The 19,824-nt window shown below is 36.4% G+C and overlaps 1 protein-coding gene across 3 annotated transcripts; it reads left to right on the forward strand.

The window, feature by feature from the left end:
• The first annotated feature begins 291 nt into the window (after positions 1-291).
• LOC115630806 (embryonic polarity protein dorsal) lies at positions 292-19,370 on the forward strand. Of its 3 annotated transcripts, XM_030527470.1 has the most exons (9): positions 417-539; positions 11,355-11,753; positions 11,829-12,007; positions 12,885-13,276; positions 13,346-13,424; positions 16,176-16,298; positions 18,055-18,117; positions 18,174-18,790; positions 18,857-19,370. In XM_030527470.1, the coding sequence occupies exons 2-9, from the start codon at positions 11,374-11,376 to the stop codon at positions 19,175-19,177; spliced, it is 2,154 nt and encodes a 717-aa protein (XP_030383330.1). In that variant the 5' UTR covers positions 417-539; positions 11,355-11,373; the 3' UTR covers positions 19,178-19,370. The 3 variants fall into 3 exon arrangements, with proteins under 3 accessions (XP_030383328.1, XP_030383330.1, XP_030383329.1); XM_030527468.1 differs by lacking the exons at positions 18,055-18,117; positions 18,174-18,790; positions 18,857-19,370 and having other exon boundaries at positions 292-539; positions 13,346-16,220; XM_030527469.1 differs by lacking the exons at positions 417-539; positions 18,055-18,117; positions 18,174-18,790; positions 18,857-19,370 and adding an exon at positions 8,320-8,700 and having other exon boundaries at positions 13,346-16,220.
• The last annotated feature ends 454 nt before the right edge of the window (positions 19,371-19,824 follow it).

The raw sequence follows: 19,824 nt of genomic DNA on the forward strand, positions 1-19,824 counted from the left end.
TGTTGCTATTGCAAACTTTGCTATTATCGCACCATGCCTCGTCATTTGTTCTTGCCGTTTTACGCGCAAAAATTCAATAAGAGAACAAATATTTTTATATAAAAAGATAAATAGCGAACCGGTTTCTGTAATACATACATACTATACATACTTACGTATTGCCTGTATGTGTGCAGATTTGTGTATTTGTGTCTTTTCAAATGTGTTTTAAAAACTCAATATTCAAATTAAAAGGAATTTTCATGCCGAGCACACATTTTGTTATACATAAATAAAATATATTGAAGCGCACTCGATTAATTTACATAACGGCACAGTTTTACTTGGAAATGGAAGAGTGTGCTACAGCGTTGTGTCTCAATTGTTTTAAATCTTATAAAAATGTATTTTCCTAGATGAGATATTTACATATTTCAGAGCTTAACAAATAATTTGTAACATAAAATTTCAAAGTGTATTTTAAACGCTAAGCAACGCCAAGAGCCGCAGCTCAAAGATCAATGCATAACAATTTTCACTCCAGTTGGATAATTGTAAAGGTAAGTTAAGAATAATTACATTTTTTTTGGCAAAACACCTATTCAATCTAAAAACGATTAAAGTAAATGAACAATTGATTAAATTTATATTATTCAGATTTTCTTTTCACATGATAATTTGATTATTTGTCAAGCAAAGTAATTCTGTGGCTTTACTTTCATTTTGTACAAAATCGAAAGAAAATAAAGCAGTTCACTTAATACAGATTTAGTTCATTAGTGTGCAAACTAAATGTAACAATTAAGTTAATAGTAAATATAAATTAACTGAATTGCTTTCAAAATTTGTAATGATGGTAGATTATCGTGTTGACCCTTGCCTTGTGCACTTATGTGATAATCCTTGATTCTTATAATTAAATATTGCTACCAGATGTGGCTCAAATTTGTGGTTTCAATTCCGATTGGCTTACATATAGCACAAAAATATAAAAAACGAACCACGTAACAATTTCCCTTATTGCGCCTTACAATACAAATTATATCCCTTCATGGTTAACTCAAACATTATACAAATTATCTAATTTATCATAAGAAAATAATTTGTTCTTGTCTGGAATTGGTCGTCCGTTGTAAGCTTTCGAGACCCTTATCAGGTATGACAGCAACACTCTCAATATCCAATTAGGTTATAAAATATTTATCAACAAACCCTCTTTCGATATCACATCGTTTATACTTACATATGTCAGATATATAATATACCTAGTGATTTGATATGGTCGGGCTCTGTGTCCGTTAAAAAATGTAAAAATTGGGTTAGAAGTTGTGGACGTTAAGGCAGTATTTGATCTTGTCTCCTTATGCTGATCATATAGGTTATACTAATTATAAATAAAATGTGTGTAAACCATTTGTCATTCTGGATGCTCCAACTTGAACTTTTAGTGAAGGGTACAAATAAATGAATAATTGTTCTTCCAATTGACTTCAATCTTCATAATTGTTGGTATAGAAAAATATTTGTTCACTTTTATAAATGTTCATTTATGCGATCAGTATTTCGATTATGTATTTGCATTAACACACTTCAGTTATTTGTATGCTTTTTTCAACAAAGGCAATCAAAACATTACAATTGACAACTACGCAATTACTTATGTACATACATAGTACTAACATATGCATTTACATACTCGTATGTAGTGGGAATACTTTTGTTTATCGCAACAAAGGATAGTACGAGAAGTGAAGAAACCGCATCGACGAGTGAGTTATGGATAAAAAAATAAATAAACAAATAACTTTATGTGCATGACAACTTTTCATGGGTGGATTTGCCCTTAACTTGCTTGCTTAACAAAGCTATTGTGCTATAAACACGATAAGGTTGAATGTTATTGTTCTTCATAGAATTCCTTGACAATATCTCTCAGCTTTATATCTAAAAATATCTTTGTGGTGAAGAAAATGGAAAACGATATTTTTCCTGTTTCTTCCAACTCCTGTTAATATTTCTAATAAATTTGTCTTCAATCTGACATTTTTCTTTCCTCTTCATGACATTCCTTCTTTGGGTCATGCTGCGTCTAAATAGAACAACGATTTTATATTAACATTGAACTGTGTGTCTCAAAAAGTAGATTTTGTGTATGTACAACTATATGAGCTAAATTATATGCGTCCATAGCAGAAGCAAAAAGAAGAAGTGCGAAGCCGCACCTGCATTTGTGGGCGTAGTATTGTAGTGCTATTGTTTATTTAATAACTTTTCTTAGAATTGACCGATTTGGATGAAATTTGATTTCATTCAGTCAGACCAGTATTTGGATATGGCTATATCAATTTCTCTTGTCATGCTGAATAAGAATATATGTATGTATGTGTATACTTATGGTGTCGGAGATGCTGCCCTCTCCCTGTTCTGATATTTTTAAAGATATCGATGTCGTTATAAAATTCCACCATCTAATAATTTTATAGTTGTAATAGAATATTCTGATATAAAATCTTCCGGAAAGAAATTGACTACTTTAAGGTCTCTTCCAAATGGATATACTACACATAGTATATGTTTGTATGTGTATGTTTTGGCTTACTAATCTAACAAAGCTTTGCCAACAATTATTTTCCAGTTTTATATCCAAAGGGTATTAGTTTCTTCTGCAGAGTACGAATAGTAGAAGAAAGCATCTGACAGCCAGATTTTTTGCAGTGTAACTTGTCGCCTGTCCAAAGCTCTGAGTTTTGGCGCGCATATTGTGACCCCAACAGGCAACGAAGTGCCCCCAAATGCGTGTACAATATATAAGTGTGTAGTACCTATTAAATAATCCAAATGCGAATGAAAACAATATGAAAGCTGAAACACCTGTACACATGGCAGCGCTGCTCGCGTCAGTGCGCGCGCATTCAAAATATATGAGATGGAGTGGAGCGATGGTGTGGGGATGGATGGGGGATGGAGTGGGGTGTGGGGTGCGATGAAAGCTTTCGGCGCACTTGCATTTGCTTAGACAGTCCGACGTCGGCGTCGGCATCGTAAGCCGGCAGCGGCATTGGCAGCGGCAGTCGAAAACGTTGGAGAATTTCCTATTGTGTTTCATTCTAAGATCGACTTGAAAGGTTTGCGGTAGTGCTGGCGGGTATTTACGTTTACGCTGGATATACTCGTATACGCAATATTTGTTTTCTGTACATACTATACTTTTGAGTGCAAGTGCTAGATGTGTTTTGAAGAATAGAATATTTAATAAATTAAATTATGGAAACAGCGATTAGAAAGTTATGCGTGTTTTTCGAAATGATACATTTATATTAGCTTACTTTATTAACTTTAATCAATAATAAGAGTGCGTCAGTGTGTTTTGCGCCAAAATATTTTAATTGATTTAAAATATGACACTTCCTTAACTGCCCCTTAGTAGCTGTAAAGTACAGGTAACTATGATGCTTTTAAGCAACTGGCCGCAACTCAATTATTGCACTTGCCTTACAAAACCTGCTGCTGACTCATTAAGTGTTTGTGCATGTGTGTGCGTGTGTGTGTGTGTGCAAAGCAAAAATCAAAATTAGCAAGTCATCAAGTTAGTTAATGCTGACTGGATTGTGCAAATCCAAGTTGTACTTCATTTGCATGTTAGAAACGCGACTATGTCAATATTGTTTAGAAAGACAGTAAGGGCCAATGCCATTATGTAGTTCTGTGAAATAAACTTACTCAACAAATGTATTTATATCGGAGCGATTTGTAAAGAAACATTAAAACATCATTAAGATTGCACTACCAAGAAAAGATAACTTTTTTTTTTTATTTTATTAGTTTCTATTTTATATTTTACAAAAATGCAAAGCTGCAAATATTTTCAAATAAATCAGCAGTTGAAGAAGTACCCTACCGGCTGTTCAAAAATATATAATACAAGTATAAAGAAATTAACAGCTTTGTATTATTTTTACGCATGTACTCTGAGAAGTGAAGAATACTTTTTGAAAAAATGAGCATTGAAACGCAAAATCGATATTCTGATGATCGTAATATGAAGTTGTTAATTTTTATTGAATTAATATCCACAAAATTTAAAGCGTTGAGTTCATTTTTATAGCCTGTACCCAAAGGGTGAAAGGCTATACTAGTTTTGTGCGCATGTATGTAACACACAGAAGGAGGCGTGGCAGACCCCACAAAGTATATATATTCTTGATCAGGATGAGAAGCCGAGTGGATATAGCCTTGTCCGTCCGTCCGTCTGTCTGTTCGTATGAACGCAAGGATCTCAGAAAGTATAAGAGCTAGAAAAACCAAACTTGGTTTCCATATTCTCCTAAGACCGAGAAAGTACGAGTTTGAGTTTTTTTTCGATGCACCCCCCCACTCCCCCGCAATTCGTGTTTTTTCTTATAACTTCCGTAATTCTCGGAATTTTGAAATCAATTTTTGGTAGGTACATCCAGTTAGTACTAATGTGTCCGTGTACCAAATTTCATCATGATAGGTCAATTCTGAAGAAAGTTATAGCCATAAGTAAAATCGCTGCTCATGCGCTGCCTGCAGCTCTGTCGGCAGCTGCTTTGGTTCAACTTTGTGCTGCATACATACACGCATATAAACACGCATAGGTACGTGATGTAAATGTATGCTGTTAAAACTGAACATAAACATGTATTCTAATTTAATTTTATTAATTAATTAATTCATTCATTTTTTTAATAATTTAATTTTTTTTTTTTTATTTTTTTGTTTAATTTTTCTTTTTTGTGGAGAGTACAGGCTATTTTACTGTCGGGCTTGCTCGACTGTAGCGTTCTATCTTGTTTTATACATACCTCTTGCACAAAGGGTGGAAGAGTATACTTAAAAACTTAAAAGCTAAACGACTCTGTTATTATAATGCTTCAATCAGAAGTTGACATAAAGCTTATTTCAATTGAGAGGCGGGAACCGTGTATATTGGAGTTCGATTTACGTGTACTTATCGATCTACTAGGCTAACATTTAAAAGCCGATAGCACTGTTTAAACATCAACTATAGTGCCTTTTCTTTCATTAACAAATTGCTTAGATAATATAGTACATATAAGTTTTTAATTTCGTAACTTACAAAATGTGCTCAGCCAGCTAGAGTATTGGGCTTCAGTTCGTCATTCTTGACAAGTCGCATTCTTGAAATTTATTTAAAATTTTATTGGTAGTCCGGTTCTTGGTTCAGAAGAACACAAACACTTTGCAAAATAAGAACTTGGCATACGAAATATTTGTTTATTCCGCGAAAATGGGAAATTACCAAAATATTTTATTTCGTAAATGGTCATAAAAGAAACAATTATAAACCAAGAGAGAACGCTACTGTAGAGTAAAATACCCTTTACCCATTCCTACAAATAAGAAAACAATTTTTTTTTAAATAATATTGAACTTTAATTAATTTTAATTAATTAATAATCACAGAGTTACGGAAGTTATGAAAAACGACATCGAAAAACAAACTCAAACTTATACTTTGTCGGTCTTAGACGAATCTGGATACCAAGTTTGTTTAAAGCTAGACTCTTATATTTTCTGAGATACTGTAGTTTATATGGCCGGACAGACGGACATGGCTATATGGACTCGTCTTGTAATACTGATCAATAATATATATACTTTGTGGGGTCTGCCACACCTCCTTCTATGTGTTACATTCATTCGCACAAAGCTAGTATATCCTTTCATCCTTTGGGTACAGGGTATTATACGAACCACTCTAACGACGGACAAGACTAGTAGCCCAGGAGATATGTTATAACAACGGGTAAATAACAAATTTCGGATAAGAATCTGAATTTATCGAATTCTCGGATTAACTTACTTTGAAACAACTCGGTTAGCTAGGGGTTTATCAGTTGTTTAAACACTTTAATGTTCTATTTGGAACGTAAATTGCCTAACACCAATGATCGTTAAGTATTGCGAACAGCTTTCTCGTTCGCTATGCTCATCAAACTCGTTTAAACGTGTTCTATGTATAGGAATGCGCTGCCACTTTGATGATCTTAATCTTAATTTGAGCTGCTGGCGCCAAAATTTGTCTGTTGTTGTACTTGTAAAATTAGCATATGTATTGTAAAGTTTGCAAATTATTCATATGATGGCTGGAAAGGAAAAAAACTAGGCGCCAGTCAATAATTTTACCTTAGCATACATACTAAAAAGCCAATACTTCAGATAAGAACATGAGTTTATTTTATTAATCAATTCAATGTCACATTGTTGTTACTCTTTTTGCGCTTTTATGAGTCAGTTTATCAGTTGGACATTTGTTTTTGTCGATTTTCGTATAGACGATAGTCGATCTGCTTTTCGTTCATCACTGATTAGTCTATTTTTATATATTCGTGCACATCCATCAGTCCCTATGCCATATCTTTCAGACTGTGCGGTAGCTTATCTGGAGCATGTGTTACGCTCGCGACGAGCGTTTTATTGGTCACATGTGAAAACATAATCGATGGCCATATAATGACATCGAAAGCGTCATAGTCATGCTCTCTGCACATGCAAAAATTAATTAAGTCCAGCACTTCATACTATAAATGGCCATTTGGCCCATAGCTCTTTTTCGATTCTGGCTACTGACCTAAGTCATTTATTTATGATTCGTTCATTCAATGCCGAAGACACGCTCTTTGTGAATGATACATTCTTGTTTTTCTGCGCCACACGAACGCATTCCTAGCATTTCAATATTATACGAATATACACAATATCGAGAGCTATTATACTTGTATGTTCTATATATCTGGCGATTTTCAACATGACTCACTACTTTCTTGGAAATTTGTTTGCTTCTGACAAGACACAAAAATTTGCATATGCGCAAAAATATGTATTCTTCTTATAACTTTTATAATGTGCCTGTTATTATTATATAGTACTGACTATATGTATGGGTATGTTGTGTGCTATACTGAATATAAGAGTCGGTGGTATACATTATTCTTGGCGCCACATACCCTTTCGTTCAACGGCCAGAAGAGAGACACTGACAGGAGCCACGGCTCTATAACGGAAATGCATATACTATATAAATAAATATTTCAACTTGAACGATCTGCTAATTGAAAGCTAACTGAACGCAAACTACCTTCTGTTTGTGAATTGTTGGCGCTTTTACAACAATTTTTTCGGCAAATAAGTCTTTTTGCATCTGCTCTCAGATAAGGTCTTCAAGGGCAGTTTCGCTATATTTTATGTCTTATTATGAAATGATTTTGTCGATGGCATTGCGAATTAGTTTTCTTGGAAGTTCGTTTCTGTTTAATTATTTCAATTAATATTTAAAACTATAGTTATTCATTTTTTAAATGATTTTGTCGATGACATTGCGAATAATTTTCTTCGAATTTCATTTCTGACCAAAGTTAATTTCTTATTTATAATTATAGTTATTCCTTTTTAAAAACATCAAATAATTTCTTCGACAACATTTCGAATTAGTTTTCGTGGAATTTCATTTCTGACCAAAAATATTTCAATTCATAATTACAAGCATATTTATTTATGTTTTAATTGAAAAACATTTGTTCGTTATCAAAGTTCTTTGATAATCTGGACTCCACATATATAGACCATATAGGAATTTGTATGAACTTAATGTTTATTTAACATGTGAAATTGATATGCCCTGTCTGTTTATATTCCAGAAGAATAGGATAGTTAAATCGTAAATATAGCAATTTTTCTAACCTTGAATATATTAATATAGAAGTTATTCTTTCAACTTAAGTTTATGGTTATCTTTTAATTACTAAACTATAAAATATTGTACACTATATTAAGGGTATACAATAATTTTTTACAAGATTTGGCAGTGCAGCAAAGTTTGTTGACACCAGCAATTGTTGTTATACCCGTTGAAAAAGTTTTCGTGAAGCCAACCACACGCCTTTATACGTGTATTTATGTGCATATATATATATATATATATATATATATATATATATATATATATATATATATATATATATATATATATATATATAGGTATATCATTCAGATCTACTGCATTATAAACAAAATGGGCCATTTGCAACTGTAGGCAATGACAAATCGAATCCCAAGACAAACCCAAAATATGGAAAGCGTTTCGCAGAACACGAGTAATAAATGCACATATGTAGATATGTAGTACATATTTATAAAATAAATGAAAAGTGTGTAAAAAAGTAAGAATAAAAATAGCAGAAAGCTTTCTTCAGTATTCGCCGAGTTCGTTCGAAAACTTTTTAGGCTCGCATATGAGAAATATTTTCGAACAGTTCGCTCGGATCAGTGTTCAGCCGCTGGGCAAGAACTCAAGACGTGCGCCGGACATAAGAAAAATTTGAAGAAAATCGCAAAGTATTTGTATATTGTGCCAAAATACAAACACATATCAACATACATATATAGCTGTATATACTCAGATATATAGCGACAAGTTTTCACGCTCATTTTTCCGGACCCGTGCGAACCGGTCAAAACTGAAAAGTGGCCCAACATTTTGTGAATAAATTTTTGTTGTTGGCCAGAGATTAATGATGAGCCTTTGTGCAACAGACGCCAAAACAAATTAAACTAACAGAGTCAGTGACGATAAAAGAAATAAAAGAGAGTAAATTGAAAGCAAGGAAAAGACAGTTTCAGTTCGTTTGTATACTTTTCCACTTCAGTGTAGAGGATCTGTAAAATTTCGATTGATCGGTAAGCGTACTCAGAGCCACGTAGTTGCACTTATTACTGAATACACACATTAAATAATAAATACAGTAAACATACATATATTAAGTAGTAAATATGTGTATTTTGCAAATACTGGCAATCGACCAATATTTTATTGTTGCATATTTTTAATGCAAAAAACAATGACGTAATATAAATATTACGTGCATGGTTTTGAAAACGAAATTAATGTTAATGCTCAGTTTTATTGTTTGATAAATGCATTTAGTACACAATGTGTGAAATTGTAATTTATTGTTTATTTAGTTTTATTTCATCTGTATTTGTTGGCCATTTTATAAATAAATGTTATACACAGCTGTTGAGTCAAATTTGAAATGACAGGCACCTTTGGTGTATGGATGTGTAGAGAAAATAAATAAAATATTTTGGAGGCTAAGCGCCAAAGGTTTCTAAAAGATGATTTATACATACACACATACATATATGCATATATGTACATATATTCGAAACTATACAGCATTTCATAAAGATTGCTGGCCTTTCAAAAATAGTAGTAGAATAATAGCTGTTATTTTATAAAGTTGTTCAAATATATTAAGATTATATAGATGCCTTGTAGACATTTCTATTCCGCTTATATTTTAGAATAAAATGCTTATTATTGTCATATTCAAAAAGTGTTCTTTTCACCTAAGAGAATCGTAGTTTATTTAAAAACATCAGCCTCCAGCACGCCTCGGTGACTCGGACAATAAATTTAAAGATACGATTTACTTTTTAGATGTATTTGTGATGACCTTGAATTGATGTTTTAGTTGCTTTTTATGTAGGCATGGGCAGGAAAACCAAATTTTAATAGAATTGAGAAAACATACTTGTGTGGAATCTATACTGTAGATGCAGTAGAAACGATGGTCCAGTAACAATTTTTAACAGGCCTAGTAAAACTTCATCTAATTCAGAACGGGACAAAGAAAACAAATTCTTGTTTTAAAAAAGACAAATTATAATCCTTCAACATAGATTTAAATTATACAATCACTGGTAGATATATTTTTTGTCTTTTTAAATACTCTTTTTTGAAGCACTTCTTTTCCATCAATTTAATGAGTATTTCCTATTAATCACAAAACAATCTAGACGCCTAGACGCTGCAAAAAAAAAAAAAACACAAAATTGTGAGATCATTGTCTTGTCTACCTTTCGAGTATAGAAAATGCAAACTAATACTACAATAATGGCAGCCCCCCAACATCCCGTAACACAACCACATCATCAGTCACATAAAGCTGATTTTCTTTGACAATGCGCCATCATTGATAAAACGAAAATTGACTTGGAAGCAAGTCAAAAGCTTCGGGGAGGCCAGTCCGCAAAGTCTATATATATAAGCACCTCTATATCTCTACGCACACATTTATATAGAGTGGCTATTGGAACAAACTGCGCGTGGAGCATTTTTGTCGTTTTCGGGCCATGTCGTGGACGCGTTACGCAAAATTTTATTTTTAAAAGCTGGTACTCGCACCCTGTCCGGAGCCGACTCGACTCGACTCGACTTGACTTGATTTGATTCAACCAGACTAAGCATTTGGCCAGCAGCTGCATATTGCAAGCATACTAGTACTATATGTATTTATGTATGTATAGCACTATTGTTCAGATGCAGCGGCTAGCGAAACATTTTTAATGACCCCTAATGTAAAATTAATGTGTGTATAATGTGTGGTCTATATATGTATATACATATATGTATTGTATACAAAACGCCCACGCTGGACGGGTGGGCGTTTGGTCTGGGACTGCAAAACTATAGTTGCCTAGATTTTGCGTAGATCAGCGTGCGAGGATGAAAGAGTTTTCAGTTGCCTCGCGGACGCTTCACGGTGTACACATCAAACGCGCGTCATATACGAATATATTCGTACAGATGTTGGCTACTTGTCAGCTCCGTGTGTTTATATAGATATCGGTATACAAGGTCTGTTCCAAAAAAAGGTGAATTTCGCATTTTTTGAAAAGTATTCATCAATATCCATTTTGGCCCCTTTAAAGCAGTCCCCCTTAGATAAAATGCGCTTTATCTCATAATTGTATCAAAACGCTCTCCTTTCATTGGTCTCTTCAGTTTTGGGAATAGGGAAGAATCGCAGGGAGTTGATATGATTACGGTGTTATTTTTGTTAATACATATTCTTTGATTCATTTTTTTCACAAGTCAAAAATCAAAGAACACACAAAAACGTGACTAATCTTTCGTTAGTTTTCGGTTGTCAAGAACAAACTAATAATCCAAATTGGCTGATAATGCCAACATATGATAAATATATGTGTACCAACAAAACAAACAAAAAAACCATCCCTAGACTCGAAATTCAACATTCCCCTTTTCTTTTGAACAGACCTCGTATGTATGTATGTGTGTGTAGCTGTAGATATTTAAGCAGACAGTACATTTAACATGACTATATTCTCTTGGCGTTTCGCGGAAACAACTCAAGAATTATTTTTGGTGCCCACATTCATCGTCGTCATCAGCAGCATCGCAGGCGTCATTGGTTGCCAAGAGTTCTAGATATAATTAATACAACAAATAAATAAATAAATAACATAAATGTAGATATGAACTCGTTTCAATTGAATCATCTAATGATTATCTCTCCATTTTACAGTTAACATTGTGGTTTTGAAATGTTTCAAAATCAGAATAATGTTGCCGCTGGCGGCACAAATCCTTCTCCCGTTGCCGCGCCCATGGATACTAACCAGCAGCAAAGCCTAAACTATAATGGGCTGCAACAAACACAGCAGCAGCAGCAGCAGCAACAACAACAACAACAACAAACTCAATCAGCCAAGAATGTGAGAAAGAAACCGTATGTAAAAATTACAGAACAGCCCGCTGGTAAAGCCCTGCGTTTTCGCTATGAATGCGAGGGTCGCTCCGCGGGTTCCATACCAGGCGTCAACTCAACACCCGAAAACAAAACCTATCCAACAATCGAAATTGTCGGCTACAAGGGTCGCGTTGTTGTTGTTGTCTCATGCGTCACGAAGGACGCGCCTTATCGGTAAGTGACTGTCAGAAATATTAGCTTTGTCTTAAAACTAATTTTATTATTATTATTATCTTATTATTAATTTAGTCCCCATCCACACAATCTCGTGGGCAAGGAGGGCTGCAAGAAAGGCGTTTGCACACTGGAGATAAACAGCGAGACTATGCGGGCCGTATTTAGTAATCTGGGCATACAGTGTGTGAAGAAAAAGGACATAGAGGCGGCTCTAAAGGCGCGCGAGGATATACGCGTTGATCCATTTAAGAGTAAGTACTACTTTGAATCTAAGCTTATCTGGTTAGGTTTTTATTTATATAGGCTTTCAAGCATTAACAGGGATATAACTTACAAATGATAATTACTGTCAGAAATAAAATGAAATGTAGGGCATACCTCAATTAAAATGGATTCTATCCTCAATCTGGTTACCCTGCCTTAAGATAAGATCTTAGAAGAGAAAGAAATTGATGTTTCTCATCAATACTTACCTTGACAGCTATGTATATTGTAAACTGCACAGATTTTTATGAAACTTCAGATTATGTTGTACCTATGAAGATATGTATCCATTATATAGAATCTGCTAGTCCCCCCTCTGTATTCTACATAGATGTGATGTCTAGCCTTTTGAGGTGAACTGAACTCTTAATAAATCTACTTTGTGATCAGATGACTCCTCATGTAGAGCTGTGAACCATTTGTATTCTCTTGAAAAAAATGAACAATATATGTTAAATTAAAATAATTAGTTAGGAATATACTCAAGTCAGTATTCTTATTTTCATTTAAATTGAAGTTAAAAGATTATTTTTGTTAAGATTACAAATTCTTCCAAAGAGTTGCTACAACAGCCATCAAACAATATACATTTTTGGAAACTACGACATAATTGTGCCAATCGGGGGAAACACTTAATTGGGAGCCTTCTTAAAAAAACATATTCAAACATGGGGTTAGATTGTAAAGAGTAGTTGACGAGAAATAATTGTGTTTAGGCGTTTCGTTGGAACAAACGTTTTATATAGTATTACTGCTCTTTTGATAATATAACTCGAAAGATAATAATGTTTCAGAAGCAATTACTTATTATTTATGATTAAGAATTGAAAAATAAATAAATAAACTTATTCTTGATCTTGACAGCGGGGTTCTCGCACCGTTTCCAGCCCTCGAGCATTGATTTGAATGCGGTTCGCCTGTGCTTTCAAGTGTTTATGGAGAGCGAGAAGGGACGCTTCACACAAGCCTTGCCGCCAGTCGTCTCCGAGCCTATTTACGACAAGAAGGCTATGTCTGATCTGGTCATATGTCGGCTGTGCAGTTGCTCCGCCAGCGTTTTGGGCAACACACAAATCATACTGCTGTGCGAAAAAGTGGCCAAAGAGGACATTAGTGTGCGGTTTTTTGAGGAGAAGAACGGCAAGTGCGTCTGGGAGGCTCTTGGAGACTTTCAGCATACGGATGTGCACAAGCAGACTGCCATTACATTTAAGACGCCGCGTTATCACTCGCTCGAGATCACAGAGCCTGCCAAGGTAACGCAAAACAAATCGAATCCAATCCAATCCAAATGCCATAGCTATTATACATATTTATGATTCTAGGTATTCATACAGCTGCGTCGGCCATCGGATGGCGCCACCAGTGAGGCTTTACCCTTCGAATATGTGCCGTTGGATTCAGGTAGGCATACGTTTTGGAATCTTCATCGGCATCTCAAGCGAAAGCCGGACGAAGACATATTTCAGCAAATTTTGTCGTTGGATGCTTGCGCCAGGAAGCGTGAGGCACCAACGATTGAGGTTATCGACCTAAATACGCCTACCTTGGAGCAACCCGAGCAGACTGCAGAGCAAGCATTCGCAATCGCAGCAGCAGACTTAGAAGAAGAGGAACAGGTTCAGCAAATAATGCAAGATTCTGTTCCGAGTTCAGATGTGACCGATCGGGTCGCCGAACAATTTGAAGCTCAGGAAGCGGAACGTTTGCGCACTGAGCAGGAAATTGATACTATTATTGATGAAAAGGTGCGCGAACTTGAGGAATTGCAGCAGCAGCAGCAACAACAACAACAACAACAACAGCAGCAGCAGCAGCAACAGCAGAACTTAGACTTCGTATTGCAGGATGCGCGTCCGCTAACTCCTAATGATAAAATAACTGACTGGATTGCATCGAACGAGTTGGAAGAGTTACACGAGGGCAGTCCCATTACCGATTTGAATATTGGCAGTGCAAGGATTGAGGCCCAGGCAGAGCCACAAGTCACTGATGAGAACAAAACCCTCAACGAACTGCTCGAACAGGTGGCCGAATTGGATGAGATCTATACGGATTATGCGCTACGACGCGATACATATAACAATACCATACAGAATGAGCTGCAGAGTGTAGAGAAATGCGAAAGCACACGCCCGCCCATGAAGATGGAGGATAGCTTCGATGATGCTGCAACCTATACGAGTCTGCAAATTGCCTTTAAAAATCCAGTTCTCATACCAATGGACGACATAATGCCACCCACGCCGCCCATGTCACAGTGTGCGCCCGAAGATACACAGCACTATGATCCCATAGAGATCAGTACGCAAGATCGGCATTTGCAACAGAGTCCACAACTGCAGCAGCAGCCGCAGCAGCAGCAACGGAAAACAGAATTGCAGCAGCAACTGAAGCAGCTGCAACAGCATGCGTCGGGACCACCTCCACCTGCCAGGCCGCCAGTCAGCTCCCCCATCATGCATGTCACCGCAGCGGAGGAGGAGAAAGTGCCGCCCTTGCCACCGAAGCGCTTGCGCAAACAGGATAGCAACGCCGAAAACCGTTCAATTGAGGCAAACAATGCCAGTAGTGAGTCCTTGGAGCCGCGCAGACACCGCTTGCCTCCACCCATCATCCATCAGCTGCCTCTGAAAATCGCGCCCAATAAAGGGCTGCCACCCAAGCCCACATCTGATAGCAATACGCTGCCCAGGCAAAAGAAGCCCGGCTTCTTTACCAAACTCTTCAATCGACGCAAGAGCAAGCCCGACCTAAATCAATCGAACGAGATCCTGACAAGCTCCAGTTCAAACACGAAACTGAGCCCCAATACCAACAATCCCAATTCACGAAGCGAACCCAATATTGCGCCTTTCAAAGCGAACGATTCATTGCGCTCATCGTTGCGTTCGGCCAAGTCGGAGAAGGCAGCCACATCGAGTCCTGTAAAGACTGGCAGCAAGAAGCTGGCCAACAAGACAAGCAAGCCTTGCGGCCGAAGCGTGAGCAGCGTGTCGGGGAAAAGATCGGCGTATTTGAACGCCGATGTGGTGCACATACCGCTGAAAGGCGACAGCATAAATAGCTTGCCACATCACCAGGGAAATGAGGGCTATTCAAATTCCAGTACTGTAACGCTGAGCGGCAACTTGGACAGACGTACGGCCTCGGCTCTGCAGCTGGCCGAAATACCTATTTCCGAGGGTGGCATGGAACTGGTGGCCATTGCGGATCGCCAGAGTCTGCACAATTTGGTCAGCTCCATCGAGGGCCAGTATAATGTGAAGCTAGATCCGAATTTAGATTTCGCCGAGGCCGAACACTTTGCTCTTTACACGAGCATACCGCCGCAGGCGACGGCCAGCGAATTTGATGAAATGTCCGCCTATTATGCTCCTGTCGATGCCGGCGAAATACTGACGCCCGACGAGGTGGCTAAGCGCTTGGCGGCCGCCAATGTCAACAATTAGGCTGGATTTTCCTGGAACTTTCCCAGGCTTTCTAGCGCTTGTTTGCTGACTCGCAGTTGTTGTTGTTGCACCACGACATTTGGAACGAAACAAAACCATCAACAACTGCAAACGAACATTAATTTAAATCAATCCTAGACACCATTTGTATTGGATAAGGGGTTGCGCCTTAAATATTGTTTTTCAAGCGCCATCCAAAATTGTAAACCTGCCAGCAGAGACGATCGAAGATCTCAAACATACACGACCGACAAAACTCTAGATTGTTGCTTAGCCTCTAAGGCTACTTGTATTTAAAATGTTTATATAAATCAATTGTTAGGCATTGTGTTGTGTGTGTGTGTGCGAGAGATTCTCATCGCTCTAGTTGGCAGTACGGCGTTCATTTCGTAACGTCCAAGCTCCATTTTGTATTTGTTGAAAATTGTATCAATTAGGAATTGAGAATTGTAACGAATTAATCGAATATGACGCAAATTTGTCGCCCGGAACCAACGCAATCATTTTAAGGCAGCATTCGATGGATTGCTGTTCATTTGTTGAAGCGCATGCGCGCACATTTTGTATTTAATAGCTCAGCTAACATTTATGGCTTCTTTCTATCACCAAATGTGATATGAAGGAGACAAAAAACCAATTTACCTTGCCAGGCTATCGAAGTTTGCATTAAAACAACATGTCCCATTGACACTTTTTTTTATAGATCCAGCACATTTGAGGCGGAAACGTCAAAAGACTGGCGGCGATCCCATGCATTTGTTGCTACAGCAACAACAGAAACAACAACAACAACAGCAGCAGCATCAAAATGATCATCAGGATGGTAGTAAGTTTGTTTTTGCTTTTTTTTATGGCATTCTCATCTAAGGGATAGTCGTACTACCCTAAGTGGTGTTGGTCCATTCTCTCACCTTATCTCTCTCTCCCCCTCTCTCAAATCTACCATCGGATTTCTACTGTATCTAATGTTGCTATTCCTGCTGTCTAATGTTTTGTTTTGTTGTCGGTTGCCCTTAAAGGGGGCAAAAGGGTTGTGCTTTTGGTAGTGCTGGTTATTTTGGAGCGAGATATTTATGATATTAGGAAAAGGCAGCTTGGTGCTGGATCTATTGTACTTGTGGCATCGTCTATTGTCTATAAACTTGTTTTGTCTTTAAAGAGCTGCATATGTTTTGAGCAGCCGCGAACACTTGAAGACATCAAATAGTAAATAACTAAGTATAAACTAAACTGATCCTACCTATGAATATACATTTTTTGCATACCAAAGACTTAACTAATTATGATGTATTAAATAGACTATTAGAAAATATTAGAGTTACTGAAACTAAAGCAAAATATATAAAATTACGCAAATGCAAATACACTTGAAAAAATATGGCAAAATATACATACAAATATAAAAGAAAATTTTAAAATATAGCAATATTCGTGCAGTCCTAAACGGACTTGAAATATTTGGTAATTGTCGCTTATCTTTAAAAACAGAAAACAAAGAAAAACCCGAATGCAATTTGATATTTTTATATAAACAAAATACGTAAACATAAAGTTTTTGAATATTTTATAATATAGCATAATAAAAGTTGGAAAAAAGACAAATAAGTTTTAAATTTCTTTCAAATTCCACTGAACTGAAGTAAGTTTTGAGCACGTATTGCATGTTTTGATTTTTAAAATCTCCGAACAAAAATTTCCAAAGTTTTTACTATTTAACGAGCTTTTAATTATTTGCAAAATGTTTCAGTTTTTACATTTTAAAACGATTTCAGTACCAGATTTTTATTTTACATTGCGCTTTTTAAAAACTTTGAAAGAACAATTTCAATTTCAATTGCTAAAACATATTTTAAAAATGTTTATTTTACATTTTTTTATTTTGCATGTTTTGTTTTTTTAAATCATCAAACAATTTTTTTTATTCGACGAGTTTTTAATTGTTTTACAAAATGATTCAGTATTTACATTTTAGAATGGTTTCAGCACCAGATTTTTATTTTACATTGCGCTTTTTTATAAACTTTGAACGAACAATTTCAAAATATCGTTATATCATATTTTAAAAACTTTTATTTCACATTCATTTTATTTATGAGGTTTGAATTTTTGCATGTTTTGTTTTTTTAAATCACCAAAAAAAATTTTTCTTTCGGCGAGCTTTTAATTGTTTTGCAAAATGTTTCAGTTTTTTAAGTTTTTACATTTTAGAACGATTTTTATTTTATATTGCGCTTTTTAAAAAACTTTGAAAGAACATTTAGAAAATATTGTTATAACATATTTTAAAAATTTTTATTTCATATTCATTTTATTTATAAGATCTGGCTTTTTGCATGATTTGTTTTTTAAAGTCTCCACAAACATTTTTTCCTTTCGACGAGCTTTTAATTGCTTTACAAAATGTTTCAGTTTTTACATTTTGGAATGTTTACAGCACCAGATTGTTTTAACATATTTAGCAATTTTTATTTGACCATAATTTTATTCATAAGGGCTGCCTTTTTATGTTAATTGTGTTTTAGAATTGCTTATTTTGTTTGTTTTATTAACTTTGGCTTTTTATTTACATCCTGCACTTCTAGGACAAGCCAACATGAATTGTTGGAATGCGCCAAACATACCGTCCATTAAAACAGAACCGAGAGGTGAGTACTTCAGTTCCTAGAGTGGACAAGAATTCAATATTCTATATCCTGCATAGATACCTCACCGCAGCCCTTTGGTCTGTATCGTGCACCACCCGAGCTGACGCCGTCTCCACAGCCGCTGTCGCCGTCGAGTAACTACAACCAGAATAGTACACCCTCGCCCTACAATATGGCAGCGGCTGGTACAGCACCAGCACCTCCGAATGCACAACAGATGATATCGCCGAACCACCCGCAGCAGCCACAATATGCCGGAGGTGGGGGTGGAGCTGGAGGGCCAACCAACATGGAGGTGGGCGGCTATAATCCCTTCATACAGCAAGCGCTGGTACAGCAGCAGCAACAGCAACAACACCAGCAGCAGCAGCACCTTCAACAACAACAGCAACAACAGCCACAGCACCAACAACTGCAGCAGCACCAGGCCCTGCAGCATGGACAGTTTCAGGCCAATCCCTTTGCTGATGTGGCTGGAACGTGGGACAGCAAGTTCTCGGCGACTGTGGCCGCTGCGGCTGCAGCTGCTGCCGCCGCCGTACCTGCTGCCAACAACAGCAACAACTTAAGCAATCTCAACAACCCCTTCACTATGCACAATCTGTTAAATACAAGCGCCAATGCGACCAGCAACGCCAATAATTTGCAATGGAACTTGACCACAAATAATTTGGTAAGTCTTCAATTGTTTACAATTCATTTGTTTTCATTACTAATTATGCACATTATTTGATATCAGCACCAACATCAGCTGCAACACCAACAACCCATCATGCAGCATCAGCAGCAACAACAGCAGCAGCAGCAACATCAGTTGCAGCAATATGGCAACACGCAAAACAATATTGCCCCGGATGGCAACGCCAGCAACAACCACAATCAAAACGATAACAACAACATCAATCACGCCACCGACAACAATGAGAATAACGGTCCAACGATCAGCAATCTACTGAATTTCGACAGTGAACAGCTGGTGCACATCAATTCGGAGGACCAGCAAATGATACGCCTCAATTCGGAAGATCTGCAAATATCAAACCTATCCATTTCCACGTAACCCCCCAGAGAGTACATATGTTAGAAAATAAATGTTAGCTGTTGTCATCGTTCTCCGCCTCGACCCGGTCGAGGTCGTTGTCAGTATGTTTTAGTTTTAAATTGTGTTTTTATATTATTGTGAATTATGTGTTTTAAGCATTATGTTTTAATCGCAAATAAAATAATAAATTACAGTTTTAGGATTATTAAAATTTATATCTACTATATGCTGTATGAGTCTTTATGGAACATGACGGATCAGGATCATGTTTCTAAATATATTTACTATCCCTACTTCTATCTATACTATATATATTATTCACTCAGTTACTTTGGAACTATCAGGAGTAAAATGTTGAAAAAGTGTTTCCGTTTTAGACACTGAAGGATCTTAGCTAGGGTTTGTAAATTGATCAAATAAATTTAATTTTTTAGGAACTAAATAATTTTTGTCAGAAAAACGTTCTCACATAGCATACTTGTATGTATATTACCCATTTATTCTTCAAAATTCACTTTTTCCAGATATCGTAATTAATTAAATTAAATAAAAGCATTCTCCCTTAGGAGGTCGTATAATTTTTCTTTTTTCAGGCTCTCTTTTCACCTTTAGACATTTTCTTTACCCGTGAAGCGGCTTAAATTTTCAATTTTCAACACAGCAGC

This window comes from Scaptodrosophila lebanonensis, unplaced genomic scaffold, assembly GCF_003285725.1.
Source record: "Scaptodrosophila lebanonensis strain 11010-0011.00,11010-0021.00 unplaced genomic scaffold, SlebRS2 tig00001410-arrow-pilon, whole genome shotgun sequence".
In the NCBI taxonomy this organism is placed as follows: Eukaryota; Metazoa; Arthropoda; class Insecta; order Diptera; family Drosophilidae; genus Scaptodrosophila; species Scaptodrosophila lebanonensis.

What these genes read in the sequence shown, in the direction of transcription:
- LOC115630806 (XM_030527468.1), top strand. Translation starts at nt 11,374, where the DNA reads ATGTTTCAAAATCAGAATAATGTTGCCGCTGGCGGCACAAATCCTTCT. An exon ending in ACGCGTTGATCCATTTAAGA is followed by an intron (nt 12,008 to 12,884) that starts GTAAGTACTACT and finishes TGATCTTGACAG; the next exon opens with CGGGGTTCTCGCACCGTTTC. An exon ending in AGATCACAGAGCCTGCCAAG is followed by an intron (nt 13,277 to 13,345) that starts GTAACGCAAAAC and finishes TTATGATTCTAG; the next exon opens with GTATTCATACAGCTGCGTCG.